Raw genomic sequence first — 24,584 nt, 5'->3', positions numbered from 1 at the left:
CACATAGCTAAGCATTCAATTACTACAGCAGCCAGCACTTACTGTCACACCCCTGATGTACACCAGGCACCGTGTTAAATGCTCATGCAGATTAATGTGATTTCACTTCATTTTCACAGCAAGCCTACTTATGAGGGAGAAAACTAAAGCTCAGAGAAATTAAGTAACTTTCCTAAAGCACACAGCAAGCACGTGGCCGACTCACAGCCAACGCCACAGGACTCAGGGGCTGCTTTTTCATCCGGTTCCACAGCCTCTCAGCCAGTGCAGCTTCCCTCGCTCTACTGCCTAGGATGAGAGAGGTTTCCATATTCATTCATTTTCCTTCAGAATACACTGGGTGAACTTGGTAGAGGGGTGAGGACAATTTCAAGTCAACAATGGGCAGAAATATAATTTATCAAAGAAAATGGTGAGAGGACACCCTTGAGAAAATGTATTATTTCAAACATGTTCCTGTATCAGCTTTCTTAAACCCACTCCTTTATGGATCGTTTAATGATACCATTGTAACTTGAGGGTCTCTAAAGTGGGGTGTATGTACCCCTAGGGTGAGCGAGCTATTTGCTGGAGAAAAAAATTCTCCTTGTGAAAAAACTTTTACTTTGTGTATAATTAGCATAAGAGCACACGTATTTAAGTTCTCATGCACTTATAGTTGTGTGTTCAGAAATCATCTTGAGAGAGTGCACAGAAAAGGGTTGAGACGCCTCAACTAAGCTACCCACCTTAATCTGAATCCACCTACAAATGTCACTGGCATTTGGGGGGCCGAGGCAGGTGGATCACCTGAGATGAGGAGTATAAGGCCAAACAGGCCAACATGGCAAAATCTCATCTCTACTTAAAATTTAAAAAAAAAAAAAAATTAGCCAGTCATGCTATTGGGCGCCTGTAGTCCCAGCTACTCAGAAGGCTGAGGCACGAGAATCACTTGAACCTGGGAGGTGGAGGTTGCAGTGAGCCGAGATCAGGCCACTGCATTCCAGCCTGGGCGACAGAGTGACACTCAGTCTCAAAAAAAAAAAAAAAAAAAAAAAACCAAAACCAAAAAAAAATGTCACTGGCAAATGAGCACTTTTTAATACAGTGATCCTGAGAGGGACTGGCTGGCCACTAATCACCATCTTTGACAGAGTTTGCTTCTTTAATCACTGTACACTCCGGTGGCCATTTGCCCTTACTTTACAAAAATGAACAAAGCAAAATTAAGGTGCTGAAAGCAAACGATGAGTATCGGTCTCAAGCTTCCTATAGAAAGATGGAAAAACAACAGAAAAGCCAAGAACAGTCACAAGGACCATCACTGAGTGGACAAAGCCAACTGCACATTCAACTGTGAAGGAACTGAAACAAATTTCAGGACGATGCCAAAAATACATAATCAATGATTGTATCTAAAAGATGAGGCAGCAACAGAGACTTCAAAGGTGTTCAGCATTCTTGGAAGGAAGAGAGCCTTTCTTTTTATGCGTAAGTTTACTTTTTTGGCCGGTGCACTTCTATTCAAGAATACCTTAGTACAAAATAGGAGGGCTGAGTGCAAGTAATGAAACAGAATTTCCTCCAGAGTTTACCCAGAGGCATCAGGAATTCACAGTCCAACGCCCACCATCCAACTGATTCATCAGTACCCCCAGGGACTAGATTTTTCTTCCTCCTACAGCCTTGAGCTGGAAACAAAAAAAAAAAGAAAGTATCTACATAGGTCAGAAAGAAGCAGTGCATCTGAGTTCCCAGACAGTAAAATTACTTAACACTTTAAGGCTGTAGAACTTTAAGAATTCTTTTCTGGGGGGAGGCGGGGGGAGGGGAAAGACAGAGTCTCGCTGTCACCCAGGCTGGAGTACAGTGCTGCGATCTTGGCTCACTGCAACCTCCACCTCCCGGGTTCAAGTGATTCTTCAGCTTAAGCCCCCCGAATAGCTGGGACTACAGGCACGTGCCACCCCGCCCAGCTAATTTTTGTATTTTTAGTAGAAATAGGGTTTCACCATGTTGGCCAGCTTGGTCTCGAACTCCTAACCTCAAGTGATCTGTCCGCCCTGGCCTCCCAAAGTGCTGGGATTACAGAAGTGAGCCACCATGCCCGGCCGAACTTTAAGAATTCTTATATGCAGTTTAATTTTACAGACAGCCACACAGATACTCAAGAAAGTCTCCAGCTGGCCGGGCGCAGTGGCTCACGCCTGTAATCCTAGCACTTTGGGAGGCCGAGGCAGGTGGATCACGAGGTCAGGAGATCGAGACCATCTTGGTTAACACGGTGAAAACCCGTCTCTACTAAAAATACAAAAAATTAGCCGGGCACGGTGGCAGACACCTGTAATCCCAGCTACTTGGGAGGCTGAGGCATGAGAATGGCGTGAACCTGGGAGGCGGAGCTTGCAGTGAGCCGAGATAGTGCCACTGCAGTCTGGCCTGGGCAAAAGAGCAAGACTCCTTCTCAAAAAAAAAAAAAAAAAAGAAAGAAAGAAAGTCTCCAGCTATCTGGATTCTTGGGTTACAATGCTGGCCAACAACCAGACTAAACCACTGCATCACTCAGGTAAGTCTATACAAACACGGAGAGACTGGGTTGGCTAGAAGATCCATCACTTTATTTTCAGAAAAAGATGGCCAAAGAGGGGAAAAAATACAGAGGCATTCGCACAGCACAGTGAAAACAATCAGCCATCCAAAAAGCTGAATCAAAAACAATGCCAATCAGCTTTCACGCCCACACAGGTGAGGTTTCACTGTGCAACAGCACATAAATGATAATCTAAATCCTAGAGAGAAAAGTAGATAGCACCTTGTGCTTTTCCTTGGCAGGTGGATGGCACAGGCTTGGAGACTTCCATGTCCTCTCCGCTTTTCCTCCTCTAACACAGGGCTGGTTGGTTTCACCTGCAGGCACTACTGACTTCAGGGCTTGCTGGAGAGGAGACGGTTGTGCTGCAGTTCACTTGGTGACTATAAACACTTTGATATGCTCGGCAGTCCCCCAAGTCTTCCAAGCAGGAAATCAGGTCCCCCCACCGACTTCCCACATGGGCCAATCTGCAGCACAGACAACATAACAGCACAGCTGATCCATGAAGACGGAAAGTGAATCAAGGCTGAGTTCCAGGCCAGTGACTTGTGTACCAGGGGCAAGATGGAAATACCAGATAGGAAATATTAAATCCATTCCATTTTAGCTCACAAGGCTCAAATGCGCCTTCCAAAAACACCTAGAGGAATTCAGGATTCCATAAGGGATGTATTTTACAATTTAAGCCTCCAAGACCATAGACGAGGGACTCCAGGTGATCTGTCCACCTCATTGCAGATCAGGGTGAAGGATCCTTTGAAACAAAGTACAGTCTCCTCTCACTTAACCCTGGACCATTAGAACCTCTAGGGCCTGTAACGAATATACCTTTACAAGGCACCAGCAGGCGGCAGAGCAGAGCTCAGGACTTGAGATGACTCAGTTGCTCAAAAGGTGAAGGAGAGGCTCTCACTTCTAAAACACAGAAAGACAGGACACAGGAGAGGCAAAGCCAAGGGGGCACCCAGGAGATGCGGGAGAAGGACTGGTACATTTGCGGACACCAGGCCTGCTTATTCTGCATAGACAATATAACATGGCTGAGCTGCCCAGCAGAGCTTCGGAGAATTACATTGATTCACCTCTCAACCTGGGCGGGGTACACAAGGGACTGTACACAAGATGAAATGAGGATTATTTTTGGTCAAATGTTCCCAAGAAGGGGGCAAAAGTGAAACAAAAGGAGGCTGGCAACCCCTGACACAAGACTAGCAGGTAGTTTCTGCTGCAAACTGAACCTTATCAGCTTAACACACCCACACAGCAGCCCTGAGGGCATCAGTGAGTAGGAAGTACCTCCTTTGGGGTCCTCTTCCCCAAGAAAGCCTCTTCCTGGAGTCCCCCAGTCTGTCCTGGATCTCCATCATGGACAATGAGTGCTCCTCTGCACCCCCCCATATCAATGGCAGTGGAACCAATGAGACCAGCAGCTGAAGTCCTTCTGCCTGTGCCGACGCTGGAGTTGACACCAGAACAGTGACAGTCAAACCGAAGAGTTATCCAGGGAAGGAAGGACGACGACTTCACTGGTTGCAAGAAAATAAACCTCCGAGATAGGTGTCCAGTTAATTTCCCCCAAAAAGTTTCCCAGTTGGAAGTCTGTTTTTAGAACCGAGAACCAGGAACTGAGTTACACACCCACATGTGCTTAGACAAGTAGGCGGGTGACTTTATTCACAAACTACTCAAAAACAGGCTGCAGAGAACAGAATTTGGACTGCCAAACTCACTGTACCCTCATATCGCACTCTTTCTTCTTTGCTGCCTACCCTGGAGCATTTTGGCTGGGAGGCAAAATCCCAGTGCTATTACAGGCAGTCCCCATACCCCTCATTCCATGCCCACCCCACCCCACCCACCACCCAGAAGCTGAAGCCTTATGACCCGCTTGGAGGAAAACATCCTGTCCTGGTTTTCTGTGTTCCAATCAGCTCTCTAAACACATCCTCGACCTGAGACACAGACTTCAAGCCAGCCTGTGTTCTGTCAGGATGCTGGTCGCCCTGGAGGGTGGAAGAGAAAAAGAAGAAGGTTCCAAACCATGTCACTCAAAACAAATCAGGCTTAATGCTCATACTATGTTTATATTCTTTACATTAACAAAATGCAACAAAAGACTTGTCCTGGTTTTTAAAAAATACAGAATGTGAGTTTTACGACCTTTTCTAGGAGACTCCCGAGGACTGTACCTTCTCTGCTTAAAGACTGTAGAGGCGACTGGTGTTCTCACGCAAGGCAGCCAAGGTGAGGGAGAGTGGCTGATCTTTGACTCTGGCAATCTCTCGGACCGTATGCAAGGCCAGGCCCGGGTGGGCATACTGGCAAAGGCTTTTGGGAACCTGGAAGACATCAAGTGGTCATAACATCATTGTGCCATGTGTGCACAGTCATAATCTAGAACTCCCTCCCTGTCCCTTCCCCAGCAAGGACCTCTTTGGGGCTGCCCTGTAGAGACCCCTTTACCTGCAGGTGCAGGGAGAGTCCTAGTCATGGGGGCTCTGGGTGAGCAGGGTCCCACGCTTCCTTGGACTACCCTCTACAGGGTAGGGCTTTGCACTGCCTGGAAGAGAGTGGTTACCCTTCAGCTTCTCAGCCCCCTAGACTTTTGGTTCTGCAGAGTAACAGCAAGGAGGCATCTACACAGCCCAGGATGGGACCTGGAAGTCACTGGGGCTCTGGCCCTGCCAACCTTGTAAGGGTGACCACCCACCTCCCCACCATCTCCCTCCGGTGCCTCCACTCAGCCTGAAGACCCCCTTACCTGGCGAGGGAGGAAATAGGGAGCATCCGTTTCCACGATGATTCTCTCCAGTGGGATCTGCCTCAAGGCTTCCCGGGCCTCCCAGGCGGAGGAGTATGTCAGCACTGCCGTGAAGCCCACAGACATGTTGGGAAAGTACTTCAGCAGGGGCTCAATGACCGGGTAGCTGCCGGTGAAGCAATGCCTGGAGACAGAACTCCACATCAGGGCTGCTCACAGTCCCCTCTGCAGCAGCCCCCAGCTCCCCCGACACCCATCACCCCTTTTCAATGATTCCCAGAAATGGAAAGACTGCATCCTAGGGAAGGACTCCACAGTAAACACAGACAAGGGCTGGCTCCAACACAGGAAGCCCCGAGATGGCACTTGGTGAGTGATCAGAGATCACTCAGAGATACCACGCACACCACAGAGTGCTCTGCAGTCACCTGAGATGACCACCACAGAGAACACACTGGGATAGGAAATGCTTCTAACACTGAAGGGGAGCAAAATCAACAACTGTGGCCCCTATGATGACAACGACAGCATATAAAAACTATGCCCATGTAGTCAAATGAACTGAAAGGAAATCTAACAAAATACTGGGGAGTCGAACTACAGGTGAATTTTCTTAATCTGATACCTGTTCATGTTCTTGGTGCCATATATATAGTTACCAATCTGGAAATTTAGGGCCTCCTCCTGCAATACCACCTCGTTGGGTCACCTTAGCCCTGGCCTACCAGCCACCATTACATTTCCTTCAAAGTTAGCCCAAAATGAAGTAATGAAAAACCAACCGACCCAGAAAAGCCAACTGACTGCCTCATCATTGGTGTGTGCAGCAGCCAGGGGTCAGAGGCTTCACTCACTCTGCTTAGGTACCCAAAGGCCCTGACAGCCCCATCCTCCTTTTTCTGCCATCTGACAAGACCCGATTTGGGTGCTAGAGTCCTTGTTATTCAGCCAACCCCTCTCAACCATCTTTAAGGAGCCGGCCAGGCATCACCTCCTGAGTCTTCTGGCTGGGCTATGATAATGGGCCCCTGCTGTGGCTCCCACAGCACCTATGACCACCCAGTCCCACATGCTATGTAGGCAGAAGCCACCATCCAACCTGTCTCCTGGCAGCACCTCCAGATGTCCCCAGAGGCAAGCCAAAGCCCAGGACCTACACGTGGCAAGAGTTCAGAAGTTCAGAGAGTTTACCAAACTGAACTTAAGCACCCATAGATGCCATTCTGATAAAACATGACCTTGATTTTCATAACTGGGGAGAAAGGAGCTTTCAAGTTCAAAATAGGAAAGAAAATGTTCTTTCAAGTACCCTAAGATGCTCTGTGTGCTAAGCCACCACACCCCACAGCAACCTCTCAAGATCAGCAATCCTCACTGCTGAGAACTGAAACTCCATTTCTGCCCATCCCCAGGATGGGGGCACAAAAGGCCCCTTGTGCTCACTGGTGATTTAGGGTTATTAGTTCAAACCATACGAAGTTACTATTTTGTGAGCAAAAAAAAAAAAAGGTCAAATATGAGAAATTTCAAGTGGTTTAACCTAATAGTTAATTCTTTAGAAAAGATAGTGTATAGGCCGGGCACGGTGGCTCACGCCTATGATCCCAGCACTTTGGGAGGCCGAGGCAGGCAGATCACGAGGTCAGGAGTTCGGGACCAGCCTGGCCAACATGGCAAAACCCCGTCTCTACTTAAAATACAAAAATTAGCTGGGCGTGGTGGCATGTGCCGGTAATCCCAGCTACTCAGGAGGCTGAGGCAGGAGAATTGTTTGAACTCGGGAGGCAGAGGTTGCAGTGAGCTGAAATTGCACTACTACACTCCAGCCTGGGCGACAGGGTGAGATTCCGTCTCGAAAAAAAAAAAAAAGAATAGATAGTGTATAATGACAGAATACGATCATTGCTGTCCTCATCAACTTGACAGAGGAAGTGTTTCTTTCATTTGCCCGCTGAAGTTCCAGTCTTCTAACCTATGGATCTTGTAGTCAGGGGGCACAAACTTTTTCATGATTTCTAGCAGATCTTCATCAGCTTCTCGGCAGTGGATCACCAAGGGCTTCTTTAGAGACACAGCCAGCTGCAGCTGTCTCTCAAATACCTAGGAGAGGACACAGCGACAACCCCTGTTGGTTAGCAGCACTTCAGAAGTCCATCCCCTCTGGAACGCCCAGTCCAGCAGGCACCCCCTGTGTCTCTCTTTTTTTAACTATATAATGTAATAATAGCTAATGATTATTGGTCACTTACAATGGAGCCAGGTAGTGCCCAAAGCACTGCAGGTCTATCATAACCTGCAGTCCTCACAACCACCCTGAGGCAGGTGCTGCTGTCTGCGCAGCATGCAGTGAGGGCAAGTTAACTTGCAGCCAGCAGCTATAGCACCAGGATCCAAACTTGAACCCTGGCATTCCACACAGTAACCACTATATGATGCCGACCTGGGGTGGCAGGGGCAGGGCAGGGATCAAGAACATAAAGCGCAAAGTTAATGTCCCTCACCTCACTGTCCCCACCTCCGCTCTCAAGAGATACCAACTTCCAGACCTCTCCTATGCAGAGCTGTTGGGGACGGCAGGGCGTGGTATTTGTGTGCATCTCCAGCAAGGTGCCTGGCTCTCAGAAGGTACTCAAATATTTGTTAAAGAAACAAATACTACACTTATTTTCTACAACTTGCTTTTTTGTTTGTTTGTTTGTTTGTTTGTTTTTTGAGACCGAATCTTGCTCTGTCGCCCAGGCTGGAGTGTAGTGGTGCAATTGCAGCTCACTTCAGCCTCCACCTCCTGAGTTCAAGCGATTCTCCTGCCTCAGCCTCCCGCGTAGCTGGTATTACAGGCAGGCACCACCTTGCCTGGCTAATTTTTGTATTTGTTTGTAGAGATGGGGTTTCGCCATGTTGGTCAGGCTGGTCTCAAACTAACCTCAACTGATCTGCCCGCCTCAGCCTCCCAAAGTGCTGGGATTACAGGCATGAGCCGCCATGCCCGGCCAATTTGCTTCCTTTACTCAATCAAAATCGTGTATCCTCGCAGGTCAATAACTACAGATATACTTTACTCTTTATAACACTACCCACTTTTAAATCTTCACTATTGTTAATTTAAATGAAAAAAGTAGAGTTAGGACCTGTTCTTTCCTCTAACGAGCCCAGGTTTAGAACAAAGAAAAGTATTAATTCACCAGGCATGGTGGCTCACGCCTGTAATCCCAGCACTTTGGGAGGCCAAGTCGGGTTTGAGGTCAGGTGTTCAAGACAAGCCTGGCCAACATGGTGAAACCCTGTCTCTACTAAAAATACAAAAATTAGCTGGGTGTGGTGGCAGGTGCCTATAATCCCAGCTACTTGGGTGGCTGAGGCAGGAGAATCCCCTGAACCTGGGAGGCAAAGGCTGCAGTGAGCTGAGATCATGCCACTGCACTCCAGCCTGGACAGAGCAAGACTGTCTCCAAAAATAATAATAATAATAATAATTCATTATAAGCAAATTACCTCATATTAATGTTTCCATGAGTAGTTTCTACAACTGTGGAACATAATTTGTGTTTATGTTTTTAGCATCAAACAATGAGATACTTTTGGTAATTTGAGTCAGGTGATATTCACTTGAGAATATTTACAAGTCTAACACCTGTACTGCCTCTTCTCAAAATAGCAACACTAAGCCAATACCAATTCTGATGTAACTTTTGTTTAATCTGTGTTTTCAACGAAAGGAAAATGACCACAGACATCAAAATTATAGACTGCTTGACAGAGGCTTTATTTAAAGCCTGGCCAGTTCCACTATCAATAGGTGGCTGGATCCCCTCCTATTTGCATCTGCTAAGCTGTTCATCTGCCCTCCCCGACCCCTACACACAGGCAGCAGAGGTTTCAAGAGATTCCAATTCCAACATTTCATTCCTGCCTCTAAAAAATTATCCCTCAGAGTAGTGAAATAAACTATTAGAGCTTTAGGATAGAATATTACACAGCTGTTAAACATTTTTCAAAGTATAGCTGATGAATGGGAAAATTTCACGAGTAGAAAAGACACTTAAAACTATTTAATTTCCTAATTTCTTTCTTTAACACAAGCACACACATCCAACCTACGACCGGTGCATGGAAGACAAGCCACTGTGCAACTGTTCCTTGCAACTGTATTGTACCTTGCAATTTTCCAAGGAACAATAACATTACATTTATAATGTTTCATAAAACACATCCAGATTTCAAAAATGTTAAGAAGGAAGAAGAACTCATTAGAATGCAGGAACTTGTGGTTGGACAGGAGCTATTTGCAGCATTTGTCCTCACTAGGAACCCAGCTGAAAAACAACAGGAGTGAAGGAAGTACAGATGAGTTATTACCCAGTATAATTACTCACTTCTACCTGCATAAGGTTGACTTCCTAACTGATCCATTATTTCCAGGGATTCCAGAGTTAGTCTCTCCTGGGAGTTGCCCCAGGCATCTCTTGCATATTTATTACTTTAATAATTAATTAATTCCTCTTTAACACAAGTAAAGAGATACAGCCTGGGTAGGGAAGGACAGTCTACTCTCCCTGGCATCCCTCCCAGATGCTGACATGTGCAACTTACACACAAACTATTCAGGATCTAACTCTTATGAGTTACATAGTTAATCTGTAAACACCACAGATCAACAAAGAAAACGTTAACAGTAATTTGCTCTAACCAGCAGAATAACTATAACTACCCATTCTTTCCCCAATTGTTTTGCTTTTCTCTATTTTCCAATCCTTCCAGAAAATTTTAGGTACATCAACCAAACTCTCCTATGATGAGCCGGGTCTATCACCCTATCATCTTGGCCAGATACAGTCCTTCCACAGGCTTTTTTTTTTTTTTTTAATGTAATAAAGATAGGGTCTCACTATGTTGCCTTGGCTCATCTTGAACTCCTAGGCTCAAGCAATCTCCCGCCTCAGACTCCCAAAGTGTTGGGATTACAGGCGTGAGCCACCTTGCCCAACCCTCTATAGGTTCTTCTTCTTCCCTTCACAAGATAAAACATTCAGCAGGACACATCAAGAACTTGCTAACTGCTCTTTTAGGTAAATGCAACTCAGCACTGACATCCAACTAGGTGCAGTTGCCAGTCACCACCATTCACCTCATTTGGGTGCCAAATTTTTTATTTACATCAAAACAGTGTCCATATCCCCCACCCAGCCTAGGAGTCTCTGGTGTTGACAAATATTTTCTAGTCTTCCTCCCCTTTACAGGCAGCTTAGCCCTCTCCCAGCTAGCAATTCCTCAGACTCATTATCTTCCAGTCTTGAGTCAAATCTCACCAAGCCAAATGACATCTTCAAGACTGTGTTTATCCCCCTATGCCTATCGCTTCTAGTTCAGTTTGTTGTGCAGGTCGCCCCATGGACCTTTAAGTGCAGACCTGAGACCCTGATAATTTTGTCTTGAGACAGGGTCTCACTCTGTCACCCAGGCTGGAGCATAATCATGGGTCACTGCAGCCTCAACCTCCCAGGCTCAAGCAATCCTCCTGCCTCAGCCTCCTGAGTAGCTGGGACCCCAGGCATGTGCCATCACACCCGGCTAATTTTTTTTTTTTTTTTTTTTTTGGTAGAGATAGGGTTTCACCATGTTGGCCAGGCTGGTCTCCAACTCCTGGCCTCAGGTGATCCGCCCGCCTTGGCCTCCCAAAGTGCTGGGATTACAGGCATGAGTCACCATGCCCAGCTATACCCAGCTAATTTTTGTATTTTTAATAGAGACGGGGTTTCGCCATGTTGGCCAGGCTGGTCTCCAACTCCTGGCCTCAGGTGATCCGCCTGCCTCGGCCTCCCAAAGTGCTGGGATTACAGGCATGAGCCACCGTGCCCAGCCATACCCAGCTAATTTTTGTATTTTTAGTAGAGATGGAGTTTCACCATGTTGGCCAGGCTGGTCTCAAACTCCTGCCTTCAAGTGATCCACCCGTCTTGGCCTCCCAAAATACTGGGATTACAGGTGTGATCCTGTAAATACAAAAAATTAGCTGGGCATGGTGGCAGGAGTCTATAATCCCAGCTACTCAGGAGGCTGAGGCAGGAGAATCGCTTGAACCTGGGAACTGGAGGCTGCAGTGAGCCAATATCATGCGATTGCACTCCAGCCTGGCCAACAAGAGCGAAACTCTGCCTTAAAAAAAAAAAAAAAATTAGCTGGGTGTGGTGGCAGGCACCTGTAATCCCAGCTACTCAGGAGGCTGAGCCAGGAGAATCACTTGAACTGGGGAGGTGGAGGTAGCAGTGAGCTGAGATCGTACCACTGCCCTCCAGCCTGGGTGACACAGCAAGACTCCATCTCAAAAAAATTTTTATTTTTAATTAGCCAGGCGTGGTGGTGTGCACCTGCAGTCCCAGCTACTTGGGAGGCTGAGGTGGGAGGATCACTTGAGCCCAGGAGGTCAAGGCTGCAGTGAGCTGTGGCTGCACCACTGAACTCCAGTGTGGGCGACAAAGACCTTATCTCTGAAAAAAAAAGAAAAGAAATTCTAAAATACTACAACTCTTACCCTGCCAAAGCACTATGCTCAAAAAATACTGGGAGGAAAAAAAATATTAACAGGGGCCGGGCGCGGTGGCTGAGGTCTGTAATCCCAGCACTTTTCAGACGCCGAGGCAGGTGGATTACTTGAGGTCAGGAGCTCGAGACTAGTCTAACAAACATGGTGAAACCCCACCTCTACTAAAAATACAAAAATTAGCCACGCAAGGTGGCACACACCTGCAGTCTCAGCTACTCGGGAGGCTGAGGCAGGAGAATCGCTTGAACCCAGGAGGCGGAGGTGGAGGCCGCAGTGAGCCGAGATCGTGCCACTGCCCTCCAGCCTGGGTGGCAGAGTGAGATTCTGTCTCCAAAAAGAAAAAGAAAAAAATATTAACAGAGTATTAGCCATGATCTCTGGTTGAATGGGAAATTATGCATTTTTTCATATTTTTTCAAATATTCTGCAATGGGTATATTTAAAAAAAAAAATGCAGGCCAGGCGCAGTGGCTCATGCCTGTAATCACAGCACTTTCGGAGGCCAAGGCGGGTGGATCACCTGAGGTCAGGAGTTCAATACCAACCTGGCCAACATGGTCTCTATTAAAAATACAAAAATTAGCCGGGTGTAGTGATGCACGCCTGTAATCCCAGCTACTTGGGAGGCTGGGGCAGGAAAACAGTTTGAACCCAGGAGGCGGAGGTTGCAGCGAGCTGAGATCGCACCACTGCACTCCACAGCCTGGGCAAAAGAGCAAGACTCCCTCTCAAAAAATAAATTAAGAAAACCTAAAGTTTATTGCTTCCCAAGAAAGAAAGAAAACAAATGTTTTGACATTGATATCATCCATAAGAAGTCACAAAGTACTTCTCCCTCATCTTCCATAATAAAGCTGAACAGTAAGAAATAGCTTGTAAAGCATTTGACAAATGGCATCTAGATGGTCTGGATGAGAGCAAGCACACTGCGTTTTCAGGGATTCTCAATTATTTAGTTCTAAAATTAGATAAACCCTTATTGTCAGGCTTCAACAACTAAAAGAAAAATTAAAACTATAAGCAGACTAAAGAGAGCCTTGTTACCTTGTGCTGTTCTGGGACAGGCGTGGTGCACTTGTAAGAGTAATCCAAGCCCATTTCTCCAAATGCCACAGCCTTAGGGTGCCTTAAGGCTTGCAAAAGATTTCTTTCTTGACTCTCACTGTAGTAACGTGCAAAATGAGGGTGACAGCCAAAGGCCCCCCAGACCAGATCCTCTTTCAACAGCTCCTCCCATAGGCAATCTGTCAGGGTGCGGGGATCACAGAAGTCAGAGATGCAGCCCTGAAATTCCTTAGGGAAGGAGCTGCTGTAAATTTTTCTGAACTTTGTAAAGGTCCCTTGGAAAGATAGCTTGGAATAGAGCATGTCCAGGTGACAATGAGTGTCAATGAAGCCCTCCTCTAGGCTTGGCTCCAGGTGGCTCTTTGGCAGGGAGCTGGATGCGTGTCCTCCACAAGGACGCGGAGGCATCTCCTCTTGGAATGTTCTTTTCTCCTTCACCTCTCTTTCTTCTGAGCTTCTGGAGAAGCGAAATGAACGAGAATTCTGGGACCAGCCTTCCTCTGAGGCCTCCATGTCTCTGGAGGTGTTTTGGACACTCCCTGTAGAGTTGGGGGAATAATCACTCATGCGGCTCCGGCTGCTCTTCCCAACCTGGGCTGCATCGTTGCTGCTGCTGCCTGTGGAGGGGTAGCTAGAAGGCTTGGGGCTGCTGGTCCAATAGCTGGCGTAGTCACACCAAGGACTACTGTACAAATGAGGAGGGTACATGACATAGTCGGTGGTGAAGGAAGAAGGCTCCAGAACAGCTGAAGGTTTCAGGGAGACAGGTTCCTCCTGAGAGAATCTGACTGTGGAGATCTCCTCAACATCAGACCAGTCACTTCCAGAAGAGGGGTGCTCCATCACCACCTCCCTATCTTTATGCTGCAGAAAAGAAGGCATACAACAGTGGGTTAGCCTTCCGATGTGAAGATGGCCTCCCAGGCTGTCATCAGCTGAACATAAACCCTGGCTTGTTCTTCTGGCCATGGTGATGGCTTCGCATTGGCTCATTAGCTCACCCTGTCACCTGGTTTCCTTACAATTTCCAGAAATGTCCAGAACTGAGCCAAGTTACTGCTGTGAACAGCTGTATTGGGTTCAGGGAATAGGCCTGTGACCATGGCCTCATCATGCTACTCCTAAAGGTGGTGCTCTACCTGCATCCCTTTCTCTTGAGAAAAACTGCTCTCTAGAACACACTCCGGATTGGAGATTTTAGAGAAAAGCAGTGCCCAGCTTTTCCTCTCTGACACTGTCATCAATATATTCAAAATGTAAAACTACAACAGCTGTGGCAGTTGTATTTTTTTTTTCAGACAGGGTCTTGCTCTGTTGCCCAGGCTGGAATGCGGTGGTGAGATCTCGACTCACTGAAACCTTGAACTACTGGGCTCAAGTAATCCTCTTGCCTCAGCCATCCAAGTAGCTGGGACTACAGGCACGCACCACCACATCTGGCTAATTTCTTGTAGGTAGGGGGTCTCCCTATATTGCCCAGGCTGGTCTCAAACTCTGGGACTCAAGCAATCCTCCTGCCTTGGCCTCCCAAAATGCTGAAATTACAGGCATAAGCCACCACACCTGGCCATTGTGACAGTTTTTAAACGTGTCCCCGTATTATTTAACCCTTCTCCCCACTGAGAGTGGGGTCTATGACCCCTCCCCTTAATCTGGACCTACCTAGAGACTTACTTATAGCCAAAAGAATGCAACAGAAGCGAAGCTGTGTAACTTCCAAGGCCAGGTCAGAAGGGCCTTGTAGCTTCCATCTGGTTCACTCCACTTGTTCACTCTGGAGCAAGCCAAGCACCATGTAAGAAGTCCGGCAACCCAAATGACATCCTGCTAGAGAGGCCACATGTAGGTGTGCCAGTTTACAGCCTGGCTGACTTACTGGTTGACAGCCAACATCTGTCCACCATGTAAGTGAACATCTCGGATGTCCAGCCCAGTCACACTCTCAGATGACGACAGCCCTCGCCAAAATCTGAAAGGAACTACATGGGGCTCCCCAAGAAACACCTGCCCCAGTCTAGGCCTTTCCAAATTCCTGACCCACAGTACTGAGAGCAAAAGAAAAGTTATTTTACGCTACTAACTAGTAATAGTAACTGAAACAACCATCCCTTGCATTAAATTGGCTTAGTCCTACTAGAGAAGGTAAGCGCCACGAGATCAGGAATTTTTATTTTTTTTCCACTGATGTCTCCCCAACACCTAGAACAGTGCCTGGCAGATACTGAGTGCTCATGAATATCTGCTGAATTAATTTTTAGAATAAATGGTGCCTCAACTTAGCATCACATCTCCATCAACTGGGCAGCATTTTAAAAACAGATTTTTAAGGCCCATTCCACCCTGAGATATTGTGATTCAATAGGTCCAAGGTGGGGCCAAGGAATCTGCATTTAACTCTCCCCGGAATTGTGATGCAGACCAGGTTTGAGAAATACAGTAAGCACATCAATATCAATTCATGCTGGAAACAAAATTTAAGTGCCATCATTTCTTCTTAAAGCAGCCATCTATACCTGCCAATGACAGAAGGCTTGATGAGCAAGAGGCCTTACAAAGTTCTCTTAATACTTTTATGAGTATATGTAATTCACATAATAAAACAAACATTCACAATGAAAGAGCATTCTAGCTGAATTACCTGATTAAAATGGAACAAAACTGTTTATGTTGGCTGTACTAATATTTCATACCCCTATCTACACTCTAACAGGAAACAAGTATTAGTAACCAACACTTAAATGAATTACCCATTTCCCATTTTATACTTTCCTGCCTTAGACTTCTTACAGCTACTGCTTGAATGGCAGAAATATCCAAACAAGAATCTTTACTAAAATGCAAGCTAACTTAAATGTAGCACATTTTAAATTTAATCTGAACTCTTGAAGCTGGGTGATGGGCACCTGGTGATTCAATACACTATTCTGTTTACTTTGAATGTTTGCAATTTCCCCTAAAACCTTTAAAAACTTATCTATAAGGGAGAACAATCCTTCAAAAACTATCTCGGTTATAACAGAAAATTTCCATCAACCCAGACAATAAAAAATTGCAGTCTTGCCTAAGCTTGACAAGGCTTTTGTGTTGTTTTGTTTTTTTTTCCCTGCTGAATTTTCTAGTGAAACATATTGGAACTACAAGTCTACTTTTGTATAGGTGCACCCGAAAGTTAAAATGTTTATCATATACAGTAACACATCATTAACATGTCTGCAAAATAATTGGAGGTGGTCACATTATGGCAATCCCAAAAACACACCTCGAGGAAAAATGGAAACAGACTGCCTCAATGTGATATGATGACTGTTTGCAACTTGGAATAAAATTTCCAAGAACAATACACAGATTCAAAAAGTACTATATTCTCATCAGCAAAAACGAGACATATGACCCCATTTTTTACAACAAATAAATTACAACATTTTGGAGGGAGAAAAGGATGAATCTATAGAGACGAAGAAACTTGACACATTTAAAAATTGCCACATACAGTTCTCATTTGGATCCTCTTTCAAATGAACCGAAACAATCATCAAACAAACAGGGAAATTTAATCAGACTGGATAGGAAAATGTCAAAGTAAGGAAAAAAGCAGTTTCAAAAATGCACATGTAACTAGAAACACATACCATAAACAGACATAATAATTATGTCATCTAAATCCTTGAAAGGTTTCTAGAGCCAAGTTGGCCAAGAAAATGTTTTCAGATTTTTTTTTTTGTCGGGGGGTGTGGGGGAAATAGGAGGAGACTGCCTATATTCAAGACTGTCTCAGCCGGGCAAGGGGGCTCACGCCTGTAATCCCAGCACTTTGGGAGGCCAAAGCAGGCAGACCACTTGAGCTGAGGAATTCCAGACCAGCCTGGGCAACATGGAAAAACCCCATCTCTACTAAAAATACAAAAACTAGCCAAATGCGGTTGTGCACGCCTGTAACCCCAGCTGCTCGGGAGGCTGAGACATGAGAATCACTTGAACCTGGGAGGCAGAAGTTGCAGTGAGCCACTGTACTCCAACCTGGGTGATAGAGCAAGACTCTGTCTCAAAAAAAAAAAAAAAAAAAAAAAAAGACTGCCTTAGTTAGTTTAAGCCTGTATGGTAAAATTTAAAGTTACATTTATTGAGCACCTACTACTGGGCACTGAGCAAAGAGTAATCATGTATGAATTCAGAGTTCCGCATGCTGCAGCCCACAAGAACATTTCTAGGCTAAAGATGGATTGAACAAATTCATCTTATTTTACTCTTTCCTGAAACCTCACTGAACAACACACTGCCTGCTGGTGTAAATAAAGTTTTATTGGAATACAGTCAGGCCCATTCACTTGTACGTTGTCTATGGCCATTTTCATGCAGAGTTGAAAAGCTGCAACAGAGGCTGTAAACCCAAAAATGCATCTGACCCTGTATTAGCTTTTTACAAGTGGTAACATTTGAAGAGCTAGCCCATTTTACACACAGGAAGAAACTGGGGTTCAAAGAGGCTGACTTTCTCAAGATCCTAATTCGAGTGGCAGGGCCAGGATTTAAACCCAAATGGTCTGATCCCAACACTCACATGCTCACCTACCATACTGTGCTGTCTCCAAATAGATACGTAAGAGAAAACCTAATTGTCGTCCAGTCTCATAAATAGAAGTTTGGGTATAACTTTAGAAAATTCATCCACACAATGGAATTAGAGGCAACCAAGTAAGATGATCTACATTAGACAGAAAACACACCCATTACATATTTGGGAGGAAAATATCTTACAAACCTACTTTATGTGGGAATTTCCAATTATATATATAGCATATAGTTTTTGTCCTTCCCACCCAAAAACCCTTCTAAAGTTACAGGAAATATATCCGAAAAGGTATAAACCTACAAGGGGAAAGCACACAAAATGAACAGCAAAGCAAATTAAATAAGCATTGGATGTTATTCACAGATAACAGAGCATAGAAAACAGATGGGTTAATGATTATCAGCCAAGAAGATCAGATGGCCAAAACCTAAGCCTTCAGTGAGGAAAAACCCAGAACCAGACTACAGGACCCCAGAAAGACTCAGGAATTGGAGGTGCCAGACTTCCAAAGTGAGGGTGAAGCTGCAGATGAAAATAGGAATTAGCTGAAGTCTGTCAAGATCTCCAGACCCCTGCTCCCACCCTGTGCAGATGGCCTGCCCTTTCCCCACCCAGCAAAGGACAAAAGTTGATGCTTGGAAAAGTTAAACCAAGGGGACCACAGAAAAATAAAGGTGCAATGAGCTATGACCATGCCACTGCACTCCAACCTGGATGACAAAAACTTTTTTTTTTTTTTTTGAGACGGAGTCTTGCTCTGTTGCCTAGGCTGGAGTGCAGTGGTGCAATCTCAGCTCACTGCAAGCTCCACCTCTCAGGTTCACGCCATTATCCTGCCTCAGCCTCCCCAGCAGCTGGGACTACAGGTGCACGCCGCCATACCTGGCTAATTTTTTTGGATTTTTAGTAGAGACAGGGTTTCACCGTGTTAGCCAGGATGGTCTCGATCTCCTGACTTCATGATCCACCTGCCTCAGCCTCCCAAAGTGCTGGGATTACAGGCATGAGCCCCACGCCCAGCCTAAAATTTTTAATTTTTAAAAGTTCTGGCCGGGCGTGGTAGCTCATGCCTGTAATCCTAGCACTTTGGGAGGCCGAGGCAGGTGGATCACCTGAGGTCAGGAGTTCAAGACCAGCCTGACCAGCATGGTGAAATCCTGTCTCTGCTAAACATACAAAAATTAGCCAGGCATGGTGGTCCGTGCCTGTAATCCCAGCTGCTCAGGAGCCTGAAACAGGAGAATTGCTTGAACCCAGGAGGCGGAGGTGGCAGTGAGCTGAGATCACACCACTGTATTTCAGCCTGGGCCACAGAGTGAGACTCCGTCTCAAAAAGACAAAAAAGAAAAAAAAAAATTGGCAGCAATTAAAAAAAAAAAAAACACGCACAGGAAAAAAAAAAAAAAAAAAGACCAAAAAAAAAAAAAAATCAACATAAACGTTACAAGATAAACTTGAGCCAGGCGCAGTGGCTCACGCCTATAATCCCAGCACTTTGGGAGGCCGAGGCGGATAGATTACCTGAGGTCAGGAGTTCGAGACCAGCCTGGCCAAAATGAAACCCCGTCCCTTCTAAAAATACAAAAATTAGACAGGCATGGTGGCATGCGCCTACAGTCCCAGCAATTCAGGGGTCTGAGGCGGGAGAATCGCTTGAACCTGGGAGGCAGGGTTTGCAGTGAACCAAGACCAAGCCATTGCACTCCAGCCTGGGTGGCAGAGTGAGACTCTATCTCAAAAAAAAAAAAAAGAAGATAAAGTTGAAGAAACCATCCAGAAAAATTTTTTAAAAAGGATTCACTGGGAAGAAAAGAAAATTGGAATTTCCATCCGAAAGACCAAGCACAAAATAGATGGTCCAGAAAAAGAAGAAACAGACAAGAAATCAAATAATCAAGAAATTTTCCCAGAACTTTTCTAGGCTAAGGATGTACTGAAAAAATTCGACTTATTTTACTCTTTCCTGAAACCTCACTAAAACTAAAGAATCTAAAAACCAAACAAAAAACAAATAAAACCCCTCTACAATAACAAAAACACCAGAACAGGAAGAACAAGAGACTACAGTGATCACGCACTGGAGGCTAGAAAGCAGATGGCCAAATAACACCTCACTGGCAGACCAAGAGAAGGCTGAGACCTAAGCTAGGCACCAGGAAAGCTTAGAACAGAGCAGGCACTCGCGGTACTGGGCACCTTGGTAACTGGAGGAACTGGAGTTACAGAAGAACATTAAAAGGAGGAGGACAGGGTGAAATCTGGTTTCCAAGGAGTTAGATCCCAGATTCCCTCCTCATACTCAGAGAAGGTGAGTTGTTTGAAGACAGTAAAACAAGAGGATCTCTAGAATAAGGCCTGGTCAGCTCAGTGGAGGGCACTGGTACTGCACCAAAAAGACAAAGATTAAGTGAATGCTGACGCCGCCCCCGCAGCCGCCCCTTTCGCTACCCAGCTCCCAGACACCTTTCCTCCTAAGCAGGCTGAAAAACACTCCTCCGGGCAAGGTGACCAGTCTCGAGGCTTTCCTAAAAGCAGTGACATGGCAAGGGGAAGAGGGTTATGTTCTCCCGATCATCCCAAAGCAAAGCTCAAAGTCTTTACGCTCAGAGCTTCCAAACAGCTTTTTAATCCTCCCATTCTTGATCATAAACAGACAACCAAAGATTACCAGACATGTGAAGACAGCCTCTAACACAGAAGAGATCAAAAGAAACGGAAAGAAGCAACTTAAAGAAAACTAAAACCAAGCCAAAAAACTACCATGAACTCCCTAAAAGAGATAACAGAAGATGAAACAAGAACAGAGATGTTATTAAAAAACAAAAGAGCTCTTGGATAATAAAAGCATGACAGTAGAAAAGTAAAACTAAATAAACAGCTGGGTTGGAAGATAAAGAAAAGGAAATATCCTACAAAGTAAAGCAAGAAATTGGCTAGAAACAAGGGAGAAAGGTAATAAAATTACAGGACCAGTCCTGAAAAATCCAACATCCAAATAAGAGGAAGAAGGTAGAGAAGCTAGAGAGAGAAAGAGAGAAGAAAAATACGGAAAGAAAACATCAGCGAAGTACAGTAATTCACAAACTTTTCCCACAGCTAAAGTACAAGGGTTTCTAGATTGAAAGGGAATGTCCCATGCTAAGCAAAGTAGACACCACCACCATGAAATTTCAGAGCCCTGAGATCAAAATATATTCTACAAGATTCCACAGAGGGAAAAAAAAAAAAAAATACAGGTTGGGCACAGTGGCTCACACCTGTAATCCCAGCACTTTGGGAGGCTGAGACGGGCGGATCATGAGGTCAGGAGTTCGACACCAGCCTCACCAAAATGGTGAAACCCCATCTCTACTAAAAATACAAAAATTAGCCGGGTGTGGTGGCACATGCCTGTAATCCCAGCTACTCACAAGGCTGAGGCAGGAGAATCGCTTGAACCTGGGAGGTGAAGATTGCAGTGAGCTGAGATCACGCCACTGGACTCCTACCTGGGCGACAGAGCAAAACTCTGTCTCAAAGCAAAAGAAAATAAAAAATAAAAAATCATATACCAAGGTTCAGGAACCAGCATAGCTTCAGACATCAAGAAAACCAGAAGAGGCCAGGCGAGGTGGCTTACACCTGTAATCTCAGTACTTTGGGAAGCCTAGGCAGGTGGATCACCTCAGGTCAGAAGTTTGAGACCAGCCTGGCCAACATGATGAAAGTCTGTCTCTACCAAAAATACAAAATTAGCCAGGTGTGGTGGCGTGCGCCTGTAATCCCAGCTACTCGGGAGGCTGAGACAGGAGAATCACTTGAACCCAGGAAGTGGAGGCTGCAGTGAGCCAAGATCACACCAGTGCACTCCAGCCTGGGCAAGACAGAACGAGACTCCACCTCAAAAAAAAAAAAAAAAAAAAAAAAAAGCCCAGAAGAAAAGGAGCAATGCCTTCAAAATCCCAAACAAAACAATTTCCCACCTGGAATTCCAAAACCAACCAAGCTTGTAATCAAGGTTAAAGGTAAAATAAAGGCAATCTCAGACACATGTTTACCAAAAAAAGTTTCTCCACGTACCCTTTCTCAAGAAGCTACTAGAAAAAGTATTCCACCAAAATGTGAGAGTAAACCAAGGAAGAAGAACATGAGAAGACACAGAGTATAGGTAGCAGAAGACTCAATCCGGGAGAAATGTGAAGGAGGCTCCAGAGAGACAGCTGCCAGCTGGCCTGACGGCAGGCAGTCCAGACCAGAGCAGGACAACAGAGGGCTGAGGACGTATACCTCCAAGAGAGAAAAAAAAGAAACAGATTCCTTATTTTGACAGTATTGAGAAGGATTTTACAGCTCTCGCAGTTTGGGGATTAATTAGTGAAAGGTACCAGGAAAACCAAAGGAAAAACAAAGTAATGATGAACTTTAAGGAAAATGAAGTTTTACAAGAAAGAAAATGTGATCAGAGTATACAAGGCGACTCAGCTGTGAACATGGCAGTAACAAATCTTACACAGACTTAACCCAAAAGGTATTCAAGCCACACAGGTAGGCTGCAGAAAGGGGAAGCTAATGTGTCCCTGGATGTGGGTGCTTCTGAAGGAGGTATAGAGAACTAAATTCTCATCGCCCAAGCAGGAAGTCCTCACACATCTAAAACTGAAAAACTGATCAACAGTAAAGATTATTTAGAAACACGGGGTAAGTACTAGAAGAAAGAGCTAAAGATGAGAGAAGCTGCCTGCAGAGCAGTAGTAAAGGATGGGTGGAGACGAGTAAGATGGAGGAATGTGCCTTGGCACAGTGGCTCATGCCTGTAATCCCGGCACTTTGGGAGGCCAAGGCAGGTGGATCACGAGGTCAGGAGTTCGAGACCAGCCTGGCCAACATGGAGAAATCCCATATCTACTAAAAATACAAAAATTAGCCGGTTTGGTGGCGCACACCTGTAATCCCAGCTACTCAGGAGACTGAGGCAGGAGAATTGCTTGAACCCAGGAGGTGGAGGTTGCAGTGAGCCAAGATTGCACCATCGCACTCCAGCCTGGGCAACAGAGCAAGACTCTGTCCCAACAACAACAAAAAAAAAAAAAAAGAAAAAGATGGAGGAATGCTTCCCCTCAATTATAAGCTATGTTAAAAATCACTAGTTTCCGTCCAATGACATCCTTCCCTTCTTCTCTGGTTATCCAGGTACAAGTCTGCCTAGATAAAGGCTGATTTTCCAGACTCCCTTGCAGCCAGGTGTCAGCCGGGTTTCCCCGCTCTTGTCAACAGCAGATACAACATGTGCAACTCTTGAGCCAAGCTCTTAACAGGGAAGGAATGCACTCTCCTCTTCTCCCCTTCCCACTGGCCAGAATGCCCACATAACAAACCCTGAGTCCTATCAGAGTACCCATTTCACACCAAGAGATGGACGCTGTGTTGAGGGGTGATAGAGAATCAAGACAAAAGGTACCAGTATCTCTGACATGATGGAGCCATCCTTCTTAAGCCAAACTTATATTCTGTTTAAGCCACTGTGATCTTGGCCTTTTACACAGCAGCTAAACCCATATCCTAACATATAAATCCTTTAAAAAAAAAAAAGCACTTAGTTTAGGTTTATTAATAACTCTGAAAATCTGAAAAGTATGTTAGAAGAAAACCATCAGTTTGTTTCCTGGAGGCCTGGTTAAGTAAAGTACTATTTTTAATTAGTAACACTTAGGATCAAACTAGAAAGATGGAACACATTTCATCAAGAGAACTAAAAAGTCAGATGCCTGGTGCAAGCTTTACTCACCTTTTGGATTTCTAAATGAGAGTCAGAGTCATCCAAGAACTCTAGGGGTGGAGAGCATTTGTCAATGACGGTCCTTCGGTCCCCAAGGGGCTCCTCACTGGGTTTCTCTTGAGGGTCTATAACTACTCTCCTGTCGTAGAAGCTGCTCCTCTCTGGCACTGTCTTATCCTCCTCCACGCTGATCTCTGGGGTTGAGTCTTTCTCCTTCTGAGCAGCAGTGACTGTGACACTCCTGGCTGCTCCTTCTGCAGTCTTGGCTGGTCCTTCACTCCTGGCTGGTCCTTCTCCACGGCTGGGACGCTCTGCTGCGCTTGGTTTTGCCCGAGTGGCAGCCTCTCCCTTCCTTTTTGGCATCGATTTCCCCAGGATGCCCTGGATAGCCTTCAGGTAGATCATTGTGGAGCCCTGGTCTCGAAGTCTATCCCTCTTCCTTTTCTGGAGCTTGTTGGGTTCCTCAATTGTATCATTCTGACCCTCAGCTTCAGCTGCAAATTCAGAGTTTGTGGAGTTATGAGAACTATCTTTGGAATCAACCTGGGAAAAAAAAAAACAGAATTGAAAGGGCTGTTCCAAGGGCACTTTCGTACATGAAGCATTTGGCAAATTATAAATCAGTGGTGGTTCTACCAGTCAAAGGGAAAGTGACTGTGGCTAAGGCAAAGGTTCTCTCCGGGTGGTGAAGTGGCACTGTAAGAGGGGCTGATTGCTGCCATTTCTTAGCATTCGCCTTCTCATGCTCAGCAGATGATATCCTTTCACTGCAGGGGGAAGGAAGGAGCTGAAATGAACACTCTCATTAAACCAGACTGCAAGCTCCTGGAAGGCAAGGACTACACTTCAGGCAAAACAGCAGCTCAAGCTCTTCCCACTGGAAAGGGCCCTAGAAACCAGCTAGCCCAATCCCATATCTAAGGGTAAAGGAAACCTGAGGACCCAGTGAGGGGAAGGGCTAGCCCCAGGAACTCCAATCCCCCAGTTCTGAGTGCAGTGTTTTTCCCACCATACCCAAAGCCTCCTGAAAGTTCTCTGCAAACACTTCCCCTCAAATAATCAACTTGGTTTTGGAAAATACCTCAGTTTCTCAGTGACTGCACCAGGGTCAGTCAAGATAGACTGCTCCCAACAACAAACCTCCTCCAAGACGGAAGTGAAGCCTCAGCCCCCTTTTGCACCCACTCACTCCAGGACTCCACACAGAAAAAGCTAGACTTTGTTTGCCAGACTATTTTGATGTGAAATTCTAATCCAGTCTAATCCCTGCCGGGTGTAAGAACTCTCCACAAATGTCCTCCTAAGGCCATTCCATAA

At 45.6% G+C, this 24,584-nt stretch overlaps 1 protein-coding gene across 3 annotated transcripts in view; it reads right to left on the bottom strand.

Annotated features, from left to right (window-relative positions):
* Positions 1-2,578: 2,578 nt before the first annotated feature.
* Positions 2,579-24,584, bottom strand: part of TATDN2 (TatD DNase domain containing 2) — a 32,923-nt gene continuing 10,917 nt past the window's right edge. The window contains exons 3-8 of one of the 3 annotated variants that reach the window (XM_003826285.6): positions 23,277-23,810; positions 12,922-13,806; positions 7,309-7,436; positions 5,337-5,520; positions 4,736-4,914; positions 2,579-4,578 (exon numbers count right to left, since the gene is read on the bottom strand). In XM_003826285.6, the coding sequence (XP_003826333.2) occupies positions 4,774-4,914; positions 5,337-5,520; positions 7,309-7,436; positions 12,922-13,806; positions 23,277-23,810 (1,872 nt within the window). In that variant the 3' untranslated portion in view covers positions 2,579-4,578; positions 4,736-4,773. Of the gene's footprint in view, positions 4,579-4,735; positions 4,915-5,038; positions 5,136-5,336; positions 5,521-7,308; positions 7,437-12,921; positions 13,807-23,276; positions 23,811-24,584 lie in introns of those variants that run through there. The other 2 variants (XM_003826284.5, XR_008624690.2) reach the window with 2 other exon arrangements.

Source organism: Pan paniscus, chromosome 2 (genome assembly GCF_029289425.2).
Source record: "Pan paniscus chromosome 2, NHGRI_mPanPan1-v2.0_pri, whole genome shotgun sequence".
NCBI lineage: Eukaryota > Metazoa > Chordata > Mammalia > Primates > Hominidae > Pan > Pan paniscus.
This window is presented reverse-complemented; position numbering and strand designations above follow the sequence as displayed.